Source organism: Hipposideros armiger, unplaced genomic scaffold (assembly GCF_001890085.2).
Source record: "Hipposideros armiger isolate ML-2016 unplaced genomic scaffold, ASM189008v1 scaffold_129, whole genome shotgun sequence".
In the NCBI taxonomy this organism is placed as follows: domain Eukaryota; kingdom Metazoa; phylum Chordata; class Mammalia; order Chiroptera; family Hipposideridae; genus Hipposideros; species Hipposideros armiger.
This window is the reverse complement of record NW_017731479.1, coordinates 1,433,755-1,448,127: the sequence shown is the minus strand read 5'-3', so window position 1 is coordinate 1,448,127 and position 14,373 is coordinate 1,433,755. Positions and strand designations below refer to the sequence as shown.

The window sequence follows — 14,373 nt, the reverse complement described above, 5'->3', positions numbered from 1 at the left end:
ACATTTCTAAAATATTTTGGAAGTTTGACTAGTAAAAATGGTATCTCATTGTTTTGCTATGCATGTGTTAATTTATGAGCAAGGTGGACCAACTTTTCATTATTGATCATTCTGCTTATACTTTACCTGGGCACAAAAAAAAATCTTATTTTTTTAAATAATAAAATTAATAAGAGCTAATATTTACTGAACAACTCCAGGTCCTGACTGGACAATCCCATCCTTCTTGCTACAGAGGTTGTTTCGGGCATGGGCCTGTGCCAACCTGGATTCAGGCCTGGCCCTATGATGTAGGTGTTACCGTGAGAATGAAGAGTGGAGCTTGTGTCTGATGGTTTGGGGTAGAGACCTTTCTTCTCCCAGGATATTGGTGAGGAAATTTTTAGGTTGAGGCCCCCCCTACCACACTCCCTACCCCCGTCCATGAGGGAAGCAGGTTTGAGAACAAAGAATACTACACGAAGGAGAACAGAACTGAGAGAATCAAAGAGAAACAGAGCCACCCATATTCTGCTGACTTCACGATCTGCTGGCGAAAATCAGTCGTGAAGTTTGTCCTCAGTCTGAAATTTCCCGTTATGAGAAGCCGTAACTTCTCTTACTGTTTATGTCAATTGGATTCTCCAAGAGCATTCTAAATCATACACTCAGATTAGCTCATATTCTTTTTTTAAAAAAATTTTTATTGGGGAACAGCCATGGTCATTGGTGACACGTTGCTTTCATGCTACAATGGCATAGTTGACTCTTTTAAGGAGGGCGCAGCTCACAGTGGCCCATGTGGGGATCAAACTGGCAAGCTTGGTGTTATCAGCACCATGCTCTAACCAATTACGCTAACTGGTCACCCCTAGCTCATATTCTTAAACAATAGGACTGCAGTTGTTTTCTCTTCCATGGACATCAATTATTAAAAATAAATTTCCGACAGAGAGGTGAGACCTCAGAGCTTCTTAAATATCTGATAAGAGTCCAAACAGAAAATGTGTTGTAATTAATGCAAATCTGTCCCAAAAGTTCAGCCCACACAAATTTATGTCAAGCTTGCAACTAATTAGGGAAAATGGGTATCAGGCAATTAAGTCATTTCATTCTATTATGTGTAAAAAGTAGCCTTGTTATTTTTCTCTTAGCTATGAATAAACTATGAGAGTCGGTTAATGGTTTATGGGAGTTAGTCAAGTGTAATGATTAAGAACATGGATTTTAGGATCCAGTTGCCTGGGCTCAAATCCTAACACTGTGCAGTTATGTGACCTTGAACAAATCATTGAACTTCTCTGTGCCTCGGTTTCCTCAGAGGCAAAGACGAATGGTAGTGTTTATGTCTAGGGTTGTTAGTGACAATTGAATGAAAGTACATTTTAAGGGCTTAACAGTTAGCAGGCCATAATATTTGCCATCGTATTATTTTTATAGTTACCTACTTTAAAAAATGGTTAAGCAGCTTTTGGGGGGCAAAGAGCTACTAAGTCTAGAATTACAGAATATAGAGACCGAAGAGTAAGCCCTACCGAGCCAACCTTCGTCTTCCACAGTCACTGGGAATTTTACCATTTTATCTGCCTTTGGTGTTTCTGAAAAACAGACATGAATAATTGTATCTACATTGCTTTTGAGAATTTTAAGGCTGGAAGCGAATCTTAGAGTGATCTAGCCTGAAAATTACTCTGGAAATCAGCCAAAAATCTGGATCAAAAGCAACAGACTATACTTTAGTGCTTTGAACTAGTGATTACGGGCAAGCTCTGTCATGGTTGGGAGCCGGGGCCCTTGAACCAGCCTACGCAGGTTCAAATCCTAGTTCTACCACTTTCTAGTTATGGGCCCTTGGGCGAGTTACTTAACCTTCCCATGCCTCAGTTTCCTGGTTTATCAAAAGTGGACAATAAATAGTAGCATCTTCAGTTGGTTCTTGCCAAGTAATTAGAACAGTGCCGGGCACAATATGACCTTTAAAAAGCAGTAGTTCCATTTCTGTTTTCTTGTAAGGTGGTTATTCCGGAAACTATTGCTTCTTTTCTCTATCAAAGTTCTGCAGATTCCCTCCAGGTTGTTTCTGGATCCAGTTACACAAACACAGAGGGTTGTTACAAAAAGCAAAGCAATGTGCCTGCCATGCCTCAAAGGGACACCCTGAAGTGCCTTTCTCCGTTGCTTCCACTAGGGGGCGGCCCAGCCTCAGAGGAGGCCTTGGGGAAAGGCCGCTCACAAGCTGGGTTTCATTCGGGTCCCTATCTTCTTGGACTTTTTAGCGTATGTGGATTTTCATAACTTCCTTTTTCTAAAGTGAGAAGTGAAAAAGGAATAAGTGAGAATGTTTTGGGACAGGACTCCGAACCTTGGTTAGTCACATCTTCCTTTAAAAATCAGGTTTAAATCTGCCAGCTAACAATGTAAACAAGGCCAAGGTGATGCAGCAGCCTTGGTTCTGCTCTCTTTTCCCACTTCTCCCTGCTTCACACCCTTATTCACTATATATCTGTTCATTCTTATGTCCACCAAATAGCTCCTGAAAACCTTCTCTGTGCCAGGCAGGCCGAGGTGAAAAAGATGAACGCGGCAAAAGCGGGGACATCAGCTAGGGGAAGGGCCCGTGGGAGAAGAGCCTTTTACTCATTGAAGAAATAGTTAGAGAGCATCTGCCATGTGCTACATCCTTTTCTAGGTGCAGAGGAAATAAAACAGGGTGACATGACAGTGAGGGACTAGGGGAAGGGTGGCTGCCTTAGATGCAGGGTCTAAGTCAGCCCTCTCCGAGAAGCCGAGACCCAGAGGAAGAGGAAGAACCAGCCATGTGAAAATCTGGGAAGCAGCTTCTGGGCAGAGGAAGTAGCACATACAAAGGCCCTGAGGCAGGACTGATTATGTCTTGTTTGGGCAGCAGCAAGAAGGCCAGTGTGTGGCCACAGCAGAGGGAGGGAGGGGTATGGTAGGAGATGAGATCTAAGACCCCTGCCTAGCCAGGGGTTTGATCATGTAGGGCTTCGTGGGGCATGGTTAAACGTTTGGGTTTTCACTGCATGCGGGGGGAGCATTGGGTGGGTGGGGTGGGTTTCAGCAGAGGAATAACGTGGTTCAGTTTAGTTTTTGAGATCACCCAGGGTGCTTGGTGTGCTGTAGGGGGATGAACGTGAAAGCAGGGTGTGTCATCGACAGACTAATGATCCCCCAAAGATATCCCGTATTAATCCCTGGAGCCTGTGAATATGTTAGGTTAGAAGGCAAGGGGGAATTAAGATAGCAGATGGGATTAAGGCTATTAATCAAATGCCTTTAAAATAAGGAGATTATCCTGGGTGGACCCCATGCAAGCACCAGGGTCCTTAAACAGGGAAGAGGGAGACAAGAGAGTCAGAACCAGAGAGATGCAATGTGGGAAAGAGTCCAGTGGCCGTTGCTGACTTTAAAGATGGAAGAAACCGGGAGCCAAGGAATGTGGGCATCCCCTAGAAGGTGGAAGGCAAGCAAACATATTCTCCCTTAGAGCCTCCAGAAAGGAATGCAACCTTGCTGGCATCTTGATTTTGGCCCAGTGAGACCCGTTTCAGACGTTTTAAAAAAATTTTTATTGGGGAACAGCCATGGTCATTGGTTACACATTGCTTTCATGCTACAATGGCATAGTTGATTCTTTTAGGGAGGGCGCAGCTCACAGTGGCCCATGTGGGGGTCGAACTGGCAGCCTTGGTGTCATCAGCACGACGCTCTAACCCACTGAGCTAACTGGTCACCTCCCAAACTGTCAGATAATAGGTGTGGGTTGTTTTCAAGTCACCGAGTTTATAGTATTTGTTACAGCATCAATCGGAAACTAATACACAGGGATACCTATACGAAGCCTATGGCAGCGGCTCAAGAAATATTATTTACCTTACCTACAGGGTGTTAGGATCTGTGTTAGCTCCTCTTTCATGCCGGTCGCCAGGCCATTTGTTACCTCTACAGAGGCAGGATTTGGCCTTTCACAAGTTCCTGTCCACATTCTCTCTCGGAAGCACAGCGAGTCCCTGTACACAGGATTCCATGTCAACCGGGTGGAATCAACACTTGGTGACAGTGCCAGGAGCAGACAGCTTTGGAGAACTAAATGGCAGAGCACCTCAGTGAACCAGTATATGAGTGAACTGGGCAAGTGTCCACTCGGACCGGAAAGGGATGACTGCTGTGACCGGACCATCAGAGATTTGACCTGGCCGCACATCCGTACTTTGGAACAGGTACACAGATGAAACTCAAAGGCCTGACCCCCCAAATGCACAGGGCATTGTCGTATTTCCCTCTCCTGCCCTTGATAAATAAATCTCTACTGGAACAAATAATAAACAAATCAATCTCTATTGGGAAGGGGATTCCTTCTTTCTGCGGCTTCGCTAGGGATGATGGGTGGCACTTGGGTAGTCCTGATGAGGCCTCTCTTTGTATCTGTCCAAACCAGAATTTAAAATGTCTTGATTTAGAGATCTATTTTTTATAGGGTAACTCCCCAGGTCCAAATACTCAACATCCATGAATATTTTTGTAACGATTGATAGTAACCAATGAATGTGGACTTAGAATAAATTTTTTTTTTTTTTGTAGTCAGTGGCCCAAAACCGTCTCTTATATTTAGAAGCCCAGATCTAAGGTTACGTATCAGGATACATGCAGAATACTGTTTTGCTGAACGCAGCTGTCCTGGTGCGCGCCAAAGATAATTTGCTGATACAGGAGCTGAGGCCAGCGATTTTATGTCTGCATCTGCTTCTGCCCATAACTTGTAGGCGAAGACTGGGCAAACATCAAGAGCTGTAGTCACATCAGCCTTAGCCATGCCCAGAGCGGTGGAGCAGGGCAATCCACTGCCCGGGGCTGCCCACCTCGGGTACAGCTCGTGCTCCCTCCTGCAGAGTGACTGCGTGACACCGCTCATGCCTCAGTCTTAGCGCTCTCGTGTTTCCTTCTCATTACGTACGTGCCCGTTCCCCTGCTTGGCTGTGAACCCTGCCCAGGGGTCTGTCTTTATCATTTGGGAACCTCCAAAGCCTAGCCCAGTTTCTACGGGTGAACAGGCGCTCTGTCCATAGTGGTTGAGTGAGGACATAGACAAGAGTGACAACAGAAGGGGGAAATTGTTTGAAAAGCTATTCGGTTACTTTTGTCCTGTGTGGCAGGCGTAGGAAGAAGCAGCATGCTTAATGCGGACAGTGGTTGGTGTTTTTTGGTTTTTTTTCCCCTGTTCAGTGTCGGTCTCTCTTCCTTCTGGTAAAAGCACTTTGGTTTCCTTTGGGAAACCACCCTTCCCACACCTTCAATCCATAAAGTTTGGGTGGAGCCGAGTTCCACTGGCTGCATTGTGACCCAGGCCTGACTAAAGAGGGCACCGCACACCCCTGGCCACTGCATCAATTCTGTTGGAAGGGTGGCCACACCTCTTTGTTAATGGCTGGTGTCCATTCGGATAGGTTGGTTCCAATTTTGAATCAATTGTACATTCTTTTCAATTGAACCTTTTTATTTTTTCTCCTGTAGCTATTAGGGAAGAGATACTTTATTTCCACAGGCATGGCTAAGCTGGTAGGATGAAGCCTGGAGCTCCTGGCAGCCATCGTGCCACGATGAAACCAAAATGAACTCAGGAAGTTGAAGCTGGGAAAAAAAAAAATTGAAGTTCTTCATAATGCTGAACGCTAAGATCCAGCCACGCCTGGAGCTGTCCCCGGAATTTTCAGTTATATGGACCAGTAAACTCTTACTTTTTGCTCTCACCATTTTTTGACACGGCTGCTGGAGGAGTCCCCTGGCTGATGCTCTTGGTTTTTCTAGGAGCAGGAGCAATCTCAGCCTTGCAGGAGGCCCTGGAGAAGACCGTCATTCCACTTTGTCAATATAAAAGCTGTCTGCTAGGCCCTGGGGGCCCAGCAAAAAATCAGCCCCCTTCTCGACCCCAGATCTCTATCTCACTTAGTGACTTTAGTGGGGCCAGCATTTCCAGTGCCTCCTAGAAGGGCATTTCAGGCGGTAAGTTAGCTCCGTGTTGATGTCTCTCTAACCCCTACCCCGACCTCTCTATGGTCTCCCCTACAGGCTGGGGCTGGCATCCGCGAGCCCAGTTGGTTATGAGAGTCTCTAGAAGGTTGGGAACATCAAGAAAATACAATTGACACACCATGGTAACAGGCTTACTTAAAACCATTTTTATTCTGCCTCTCAGCAACACTTTGCATTTGATTTGGGTCAAAGATCAGGGAGCCAAACAAACCAACAAAAGCCTAGATGTCAGAAGCAGAAATCAGGGCCTGCTCTAATGGCATGGTGCTAGGATCTCTGTGTGCTGAGAATTCGTGGCCCTGATTCAGTGTCCTCCTGGGACAAGGGCTGGCTCGTGATGGACAGCTGGGTGAAATGCCAGATGGAATCTGACGTCCATCAACACTGATTTTTTTTTTTGCTAGGGTCCAGGATTTTAACAATGCCTGAAATTCACAATAATCTAAGAACAATGCTTTGTATTTTATAGCACTTAGAAGTTCCCTCCAGGGGCATTCACATCTAGCATGGCGATTAATTTTCATAGCAACACTGAGGTAAGTAGGCAGGTGTTCTTATCTCCATTTTCCAGATGAAGACATTCGAGGCACAGAGAGGCTAAGAAACTTGCCTGAAATCAGTTTGCATAGTTAGTGGCAAAAAAAAAAATGGCATTGTAACTCAGGTGTTTTGACGCTCAGCCTCACGTTCATGCACTTAGAACAAGCTGCCTTTTTTCTTGCTTAGGAAAGTTCATTATCACTGTGTTTCTACTATTAATTCTTGAACTGATTTTTTTTTTGGCCATATATACATATCACCTGTTGTGTTAATCATTTGATCTTTTCTTTGAGTCCACTTTTCTTAAGTAAATGTATTTGAACAGAAATGATACTATACCAAATCCCTAAGTGGAAATCATTCATGGAAAGTAATTAATAAAAGAAACACAGCAAACACAAAACCATGTTATTAAATTCTGTGGAGACAGAAGACTTTGAACCAGAGGCCAGCTCTTTCTTTGTTAAGGGAAAAACAAGTATCAGAAAGGTGGTAAGGACATATGAGCACTAAACAGAGGCTGTCGCCCTGCTGTAATCAGGACTGAAAAAAGGACAGAGAAGGGGAAACGTTCCTTGTGAGTCAGTGTTTGTAAACGACTTAAAAAATGATCTTGTGTACCACCAGCGGTACGTCTTGCATTCTGGGAAACCCTGGGCTCGCGTGCTCGGGCAGGCAGAATAATGGCATCATTAAACCAGGACAGTCACACCTAAAGGGTTTACATTTGACAGAAAACAGATACAATGGGTGACATTTCCAGGTGGCATCCAGGAAAACCAAAGACTTGCTAGAAAAAAAAAAAAAGAGAGAGAGAGTTTGAAAAAAAGCACATTCCATAAACACAGCCAGTTTATTCCCAAAACTGGGATGGGGAAGGTGCTTGCGTACCTAGAACTGACCACTAAAGTACGTTTCAGATCTGCTTGAGTGAAAAGTCAAGTTGAGGTCAAGTGGACCAAAGGTGAATGCAAGCGAGGGAAGGCGGCCACAAAGCGAGACAAAAGGCCAGAAGGCCTCTGCGTCTGTGCTTTTGGTGAGGGGGGAGGAGCTACTGAAGATTGAAGGGAAGTGGCAACATGTAAACATAAACGGGAAAAAATGCACAAACTCATCTCTATTAGACAACTTTAAACATGCTGCAAATGTTTGTACTTGACATTGCAAACACCAGCATCCATTGCTCTTCCTAGACCCTCCCTCTCACCCCAAATCTGAAAATCCCTCTGCCCACCCCCCACCCCCCAATTAAAAGTAATGACATTTCCAAGGCTCTCCTCTGGAGAAGAGGAATGGGCACAAAACTTTTGCTGAACTGAAACAGTGAGACTTGATTTTTTTTTTTCTTTTTTAAATCAATGACTGGCTGATATGGCTGTGCTGCCTGGTTTTCCTACATTTTGGACCTTTTTTTTTTTTTTTTAGTTCATTTGCCAGGGACCTGCCTCTGGAGAGTCCTGGAGGAAAAGATCTCACAGTCGGAAGTCGAGCATCCGTTCCTCAGAAACTCCTTTGGGGTGTGTGTGGATGAGGTCCGTCCTCCATGCTTGAGGCTGACCACTGGATGCTCAGGCTCTGTGTGGTGCAAACAGACAGTGAGAATGAGAGAAAGGCGGTAGGACTGGCCTTCTCCCCCAGGGTTTCCTTCTGCCACAGCAGTTACGCTGATGAAACATATGCCGATGTAGACTAGCAGATCTGCAACCTTTGGAGTCTAAGCACTGTGGAGAAACACTGGGTTTAGAAACATTTTATTTCACCTGTGGCACATGCAAAAAACCCAAATGATACAGATGCCGCAAAATGCCTGGTGAGCATTTCTGGATCTCATTCTCCTCCTTAATGGTTAAGTAGCACTGTTAGCATTTGGCATGTTTTTCTCTGCATTTAAGTCTATAAATATGCACTTAGAAATTCATCTTGTGGGTGTGTTTACGTAAATGGGACCATGGTGTGTGTGTATGTGTGTGTGTGTGTGCATAATTCATTCATTCATTCATTCATTCAGTAAATGCTTACATGCCAGGCACTACTCTAGGTGCTGTGATGATAACACTACCCAACAGTTACATAGTGAGAACCATGTGCTGGGCACTGTGCTTCACAACAATTTAATCTTCACAGACCTGTGACATAGGTACTGTTTTATCCCCATTTTACAGGTGAGAGAACTGAGGCATGGGCTGGTTAAAAGATGCACCCAAGGGCATGCAGCTATTAGAGGCAGAGGCTGGATTTAAATCTGGACGGTCTAGCTGCAAAGTAAGCACCCTGAAGTGTTATGTTCCATTATTATGGGTAGTGATGAAATGAAAATGCTCCCAGCGTTTTCATTCCAGTAGGAGGAAACAGACCATAAAATATTATGATTATATATTAATATAAATTATAATTATGTATTATATATCAGGGGTGCCAAAAAAAATGTATACACATTTTAAGCGATGTTAACACTTTGGTCAACGTTGCTCAAGCAGTAGTTCGCCGTCATCAGAAGTGTCTGGACGCTGATGGGAACCACTTTGAGCACCTCTTGTCATTGCAGAAGTCACACGTGAGCTGTATTTATCTTTTGTTATCGGTATATATTAACACAGGTTTTCCCTTTCTTAAAATGTGTATACATTTTTTGGCACCCTCTGTATAACTATAAAATATATAATGTAAATATATAAATTTATAGTGAATATATAATTTATAATGAATATATACTTTATAATGAATATATAATTTATAATGAATATTATCTAAATGTATAATATAATCTATATAAACTACATATTAAATATATACATGTACATTTATATATAAATTCTTTTTTAATATAAACAAATATATATATAATTTCTCAGGGAATGGTAAATACTAGGAAGAAAAGTAAAGTTGGATAAGGGGACAGAAGGAAGAGGGTGGGTGGCGGGTGCTGTTCTAGCGCAGTGGGTCAGCAGTCGCCTCTCTGCTCAGGTCGACACATGAGCAAGCATTTGAAGGAGAGATGGGGACAAGCTGTGTGGATTTCAGGAGGAAGACCATTCTAGGCAGAGGGTCCAGAAAGTGCAAAGGCAGGACCATGCTTGTGTCACTCAGAGAAGAGAGAAGAACTCCATGCTGTGCAAGCGGAGGAGTCAGGGGAGGGCGCTGGGAGCTGAGGATGGAGAAGCAGCAACCAGATCGTGTGGGGCCTTAGAAAGCCATAGTAGGGGAGAGATGTCCATGTCTGAACTGCAGTGTTGCACCCCATCCTATCACGGAATAAACCACTGCATCCTTAACCATTTTCCCACTGATGGACATTTAGGTTGTTTCCAAGTTTCCCTCCCCTATTTCAAACACAGCTGCAGTGCACATCACTGCACATCCTTGGTCCTCAGCCCTGGCTACACATTTAGGATCACCTCGGGGCCCCTAAAACCTACCAAAGCCCAGCCTCATCCCTGGAGATTCTAATTCAACTGGTCCAGGCTGGGCCCTGGGCATTGATACTTGGAAAGTTCCCCAGGTGGTTCTAATGTGTAGCTAAGAGAACTACTATTTACATGCCGTTTTGTGCCCCCGTATGAAGGGTAGGTACTGAGAACATGTTGGATTGCTGGGTGGGAGGACACAGATTCGAAAGTTGAATAGATATGACCACATTGACCTCCCAAAGTCTGTCCCAATCTATTCTTCCACCAACAACATTAGTATCCAGTTCACACTCTTGCCAACCTTGATAGTATCCATCTTTTTAACTGTTTCAATCTGGCAGGCAAAAAATATTGTATATAGTATTTCACTGTTGCTTTAGTTTGTGTTTCCCTGGTTACCCCGGAGGAGGCGGAACATGTTTTTCATGTTTATTCTGATTCCTTTGCCAATGTCCACCAGTTTATATCATTTTCAAAGCAAAAATATTTCCATTGTTGATGATGACTTAGCTGTGACATGTCTCTTACAACTTATCTGAACCAACAAAGAGAGGCCCTCCTGACCTTCTGGAAATAGATAATGTTCCCCATTTTTCATCATGGAATCACAGAAATTCTCTGAAGACATACTTGTGCAAACCAATCCTTAGAAAGCCTTACTCCAGCCCATAATACAGGAAAAAAAGATGGATTTGTTTTTATGTTTTCGCAAAAAGGCCAACTTCTTGTGTCTTGCCCACCTTGATGATGATATGTGCTTACTTTCAATCCTGCTGCAATTGAAGGTTACTTTGAGGCCAAAAAGGGGACTCATTCCTGTCCATTGATAAGACAGAAGCTTTACGAGTGCAGAACAGGTTAATAATCGGCTAATTCCGTGCCTGCCAGTGGGAGACAAGTGACGGACCCTTAACCTGGTTTCGAGGTCAAGTTCTTCCTTAATGGAACCCTGGGAAGATGAAGGTTCTTAGTTCTAAGAATGACAAGATGGACAAACACGCACTTTTAATACACGGTGGGGGCATGCCTGGCTCTCTAGACACCTACAAGACCACCCAGAGATGTAAATCCAGTGGAGTTGCATTGTACAAGTATGTGTGTTTAACTCATGGCAAATGAACTATGCATGGTGTTCTAAAAGGAAAAAACAGCTGTTTAAATGGAGCCGGAGATCCTGGCCCCCACCTGGCTCGGTGCTCAGGAGCCTGGATGGATCTGTGACTCCTGTTCCTTCTATGTGAGCTCAGAGCGTGCGCCCAATGTGTGAACATATGGCTAATGGCTTCAGGTGGTGCTCAACCCAAGGAATGTTATCTATCCAGCACTGGAGGGAACACGGGCTCTCCTGGGCTGATGAAGGCAGCATGTGTGAGTCTCTAACGGGGTACCCTCCTGTGGGTGCTTCCAAAATTAGTTCTGATGATACTCAAAGCTCACCTTGTGCCTTGGCATTATAACCGCACCCCCGTGTGAGATGAAGCCCCACTGAATGTCATTTGTCATCTTTGTGGCTGACAACACTTGTCTCCCTCAACACCCAAGCTTTGTCATGGTCAACTGGTTTTGCGGCTAAGGAAATTCCCCTGAATTCCACTGAGCATCGATATGTAACCATGAACTTGACTATGCGGCGAGAAGGAAGAGGAATCTTGGGAGGTATGTGAATTTTCTAGGGAGTAGAGGGGAAGCAGCAATCATTGAAGCTTCTACCAGGTATCTGAGGAGTGTAAAAATGTCCTGCTTTGTGGCACGTGTCCGCACAGGCAACAATGTCCTCCACTAAACGCAAAGCCTAGAACAGTGGTTCTACAACTTTAGGATACGTAGAACTATTTTGGGCAGTAGTGTGCTTGTGATAATGCATATTTCAGGGCTACTCAGGGGCTTGATCGGGACCCAAGAATCTGCATTTTTACAAGCTTCCCAGCTGATCTGTCATAGGTGGCTCCGAGGCTTTGAGAAACAATCAGGATAATCTAACCTTGCGTGAATTCTCAGGGCACCCCCGGAAAGTAGCAGCTTGCAGACATGTTGATTGCGGCTGGGACTTGAATGATTAGGATTGATAAATAGACGGCTGCAATATGTAAATGCTTCACCTCTGTGTGATTTGCTTCTCCATTTTCCCTAGCAACTTGAGAGCAGGGAGTTTTCTGACTCTGAGAGACTGCAAGTTTCTGATTCCGTCTAGTAACCTTGGAACACGAAGGCTCTTATTTCTAAGAATGACAGACAAGCATTTTTAATGCACAGTGGGGGCGTGCCTGCATCTCTTCTGTCGACATAGCATTCTTTCCCAAACAGCTGAATATTTTAGTTCAGGGATTCCCAGCTCTTATGGATTTGATGTCACAAAACTGTCTTTCCTTGCTCCACAGACACCACGTGTCTTACACAGATATCCAGTAAAATGAGGATGAATGAGACCTTTTTTAGGACTTTGGGTAAAAACTATCATGACCTGAGTCTTTCCAAGAAAATAAACTACCTGGGATTTCCATCATTTGGGGGAGAAGAGATCAGTCACAGTTTTCTTGATAAGGATTAAAAATAATTTTTGAAAGGCAGGGACTTGGAGATCGGTTACTGTTTTGTTGATATTGATAAAGAATAATTTTTTTAAAGGCAGGACTTTGATGATTTTTAAAAGGACAATAGCTTACTTTTTTTTTTTTAATGGAACTCAGAAAACTCACATATTCTGGGCTTGGTCAGCTCTAACGTCAGATTTTCCCAGCCCTCTGTGGAACTCGTAGGGGCCTCTTGGCTTGTTACAAAATAGCCTCCCTGTGGGTACATCTCCGAGGTGGTAACCTGATTCCCCTCCTTGGCCCAGAGTTAGATATAACACACTGGGGTGGTGAGGTTGCTGATGTAATGAAAACTGACCACTCCGTTAACGGCCGGCTACCGTTGGTGTGTTCTTCCTTTTGTGTTTCAGAGGGAGAAAGTGTGCCAACGTTTGGCAAAGAGTGTTCTGCTGACCACCTGTATCTACACCCCAGGATGGGAGTAGGGAGGTGGAAAATGCAGTCTCAGGCCCCACTTATGACATACGAGTTGGAATCCATTGAAATAGGGCTTGGATGTCAACTTCCTCTAAACCTCCCCAGGTAACAGTATGCAGCCCAAAGTTTCGGAACCTGTGAATGGTCATTCAGTGCCTCCTGGGGCTGGAGAATTTTATTTCAGAGGATTACTGAGAAATTGGCCTTGTTATTGGTCTTAACAGAAGATAGAATTGATTCCATTCTCTAGTTTCTTGCTCTCCCTTACACACACACACACACACACACACACACACACACTCACATACACACACGACAAAGGCTTTAAATATGAGTTTGTCCATGGATTCTAACTCTGGAAAACATTTTTGTGTTCTTTGATCATGTGGAGGGAAAGGTATTTATCTAAAAGGAACCTGACCATACCGATGGGGAAGGAATTCTGTCCTCAGTCTGTGGATAGGGACATCGAGGCACAGAGAGTTTAATAACTTGCCAGGCTGGTCTGTGTGGCAGGGCTGGGGTTTGAATCCTGGTAAAATTGGTGCTGAACTCCAGATTCTAACCACTGTGAAACACCCCCCTCTTAGGAAAAAAGGATGGCGAGGTGGCCCACTCTTGTATTTTCTAACTACTAACAAAAACTCAGTCACAAGCATGTAAATATACTCTTACATCAGTGCTTTGTCTCCAGATAGAAATATTAAGAATGGACAAAGTCCCCATATATGAAGACTTCTGGGTCCCTTATAAAACTGCTTGGATGATGTATCATGGGCAAACGGATCTTTGAAAGCCAAATTGTCCACCGGAAACTGCAAGTTGATAATCTCCAGGCTGCTGATGTGGTTTTTGTATGTTTTTATTTTTGGCCCTCGCCACATGTTTAAAGAATGTGAACTGATTGTCAACATCTAGAAATCAGATTTGAAAAGACATTTCTAATGTCTTTTGACAGGTGGGCCCCATGGGGTCTGCATTCTAAGTGGTAACAATTGGCTGGAGCAGAGGGGGATGGCTACTCCCTTCAAATTGTGTCCCTAATTCACCACAGTCCTCACCACTCCCTACTGCCCTACAGCCAGGTTGCTTCATCCATGTCTGTTCCCTGACTCCTCAGGTCTTTTGATTTTGTTACTCTTGGCTCTGACTCATCACGTGTTGTGTTTTTTTTGTAGGTTGAAACCTCACCATACCACCCTCCATAAAAATCAATTCTGGAGGTGGCCACAAGGCAAGTGCCATCTGCTGGCCTTTGTTACTGAGTGTCCCAGAAAGGACATGTTGGCTCAGAAGCGGTGTGGTGTTGTGGTGAAGAACTCAGTTGCCAGAGCCGGATATCCCAGGCTTAAACCCTGCCTTTACCACTAGTTGGGACACATCAGGCA

General features: G+C 44.2%; 1 protein-coding gene and 1 long non-coding RNA gene across 5 annotated transcripts in view; one reads left to right on the top strand and one right to left on the bottom strand.

The window, feature by feature from the left end:
* The window catches only part of LOC109386182 (uncharacterized), a 22,512-nt gene extending 8,147 nt beyond the window's left edge, over nt 1-14,365 (top strand). The window contains exons 3-9 of one of the 2 annotated variants that reach the window (XR_002124745.1): nt 4,004-4,220; nt 5,512-6,000; nt 7,996-8,380; nt 8,733-8,832; nt 10,763-11,633; nt 12,919-13,090; nt 14,164-14,365. This is a non-coding gene — a long non-coding RNA (uncharacterized LOC109386182). Of the gene's footprint in view, nt 1-3,948; nt 4,221-5,511; nt 6,001-7,995; nt 8,381-8,732; nt 8,833-10,762; nt 11,634-12,918; nt 13,091-14,163 lie in introns of both variants that reach the window. The other variant, XR_002124744.1, reaches the window with a different exon arrangement.
* The window catches only part of TMEM233 (transmembrane protein 233), a 39,938-nt gene continuing 31,726 nt past the window's right edge, over nt 6,162-14,373 (bottom strand). The window contains exons 3-4 of one of the 3 annotated variants that reach the window (XR_002124742.1): nt 8,012-8,145; nt 6,162-7,360 (exon numbers count right to left, since the gene is read on the bottom strand). Coding sequence is in view for 1 of the 3 variants with exons in the window: in XM_019649117.1 (XP_019504662.1) it covers nt 8,139-8,145 (7 nt within the window). In the remaining 2 variants the exon portion in view is untranslated. Of the gene's footprint in view, nt 8,146-14,373 lie in introns of all 3 variants that reach the window. The other 2 variants (XR_002124743.1, XM_019649117.1) reach the window with 2 other exon arrangements.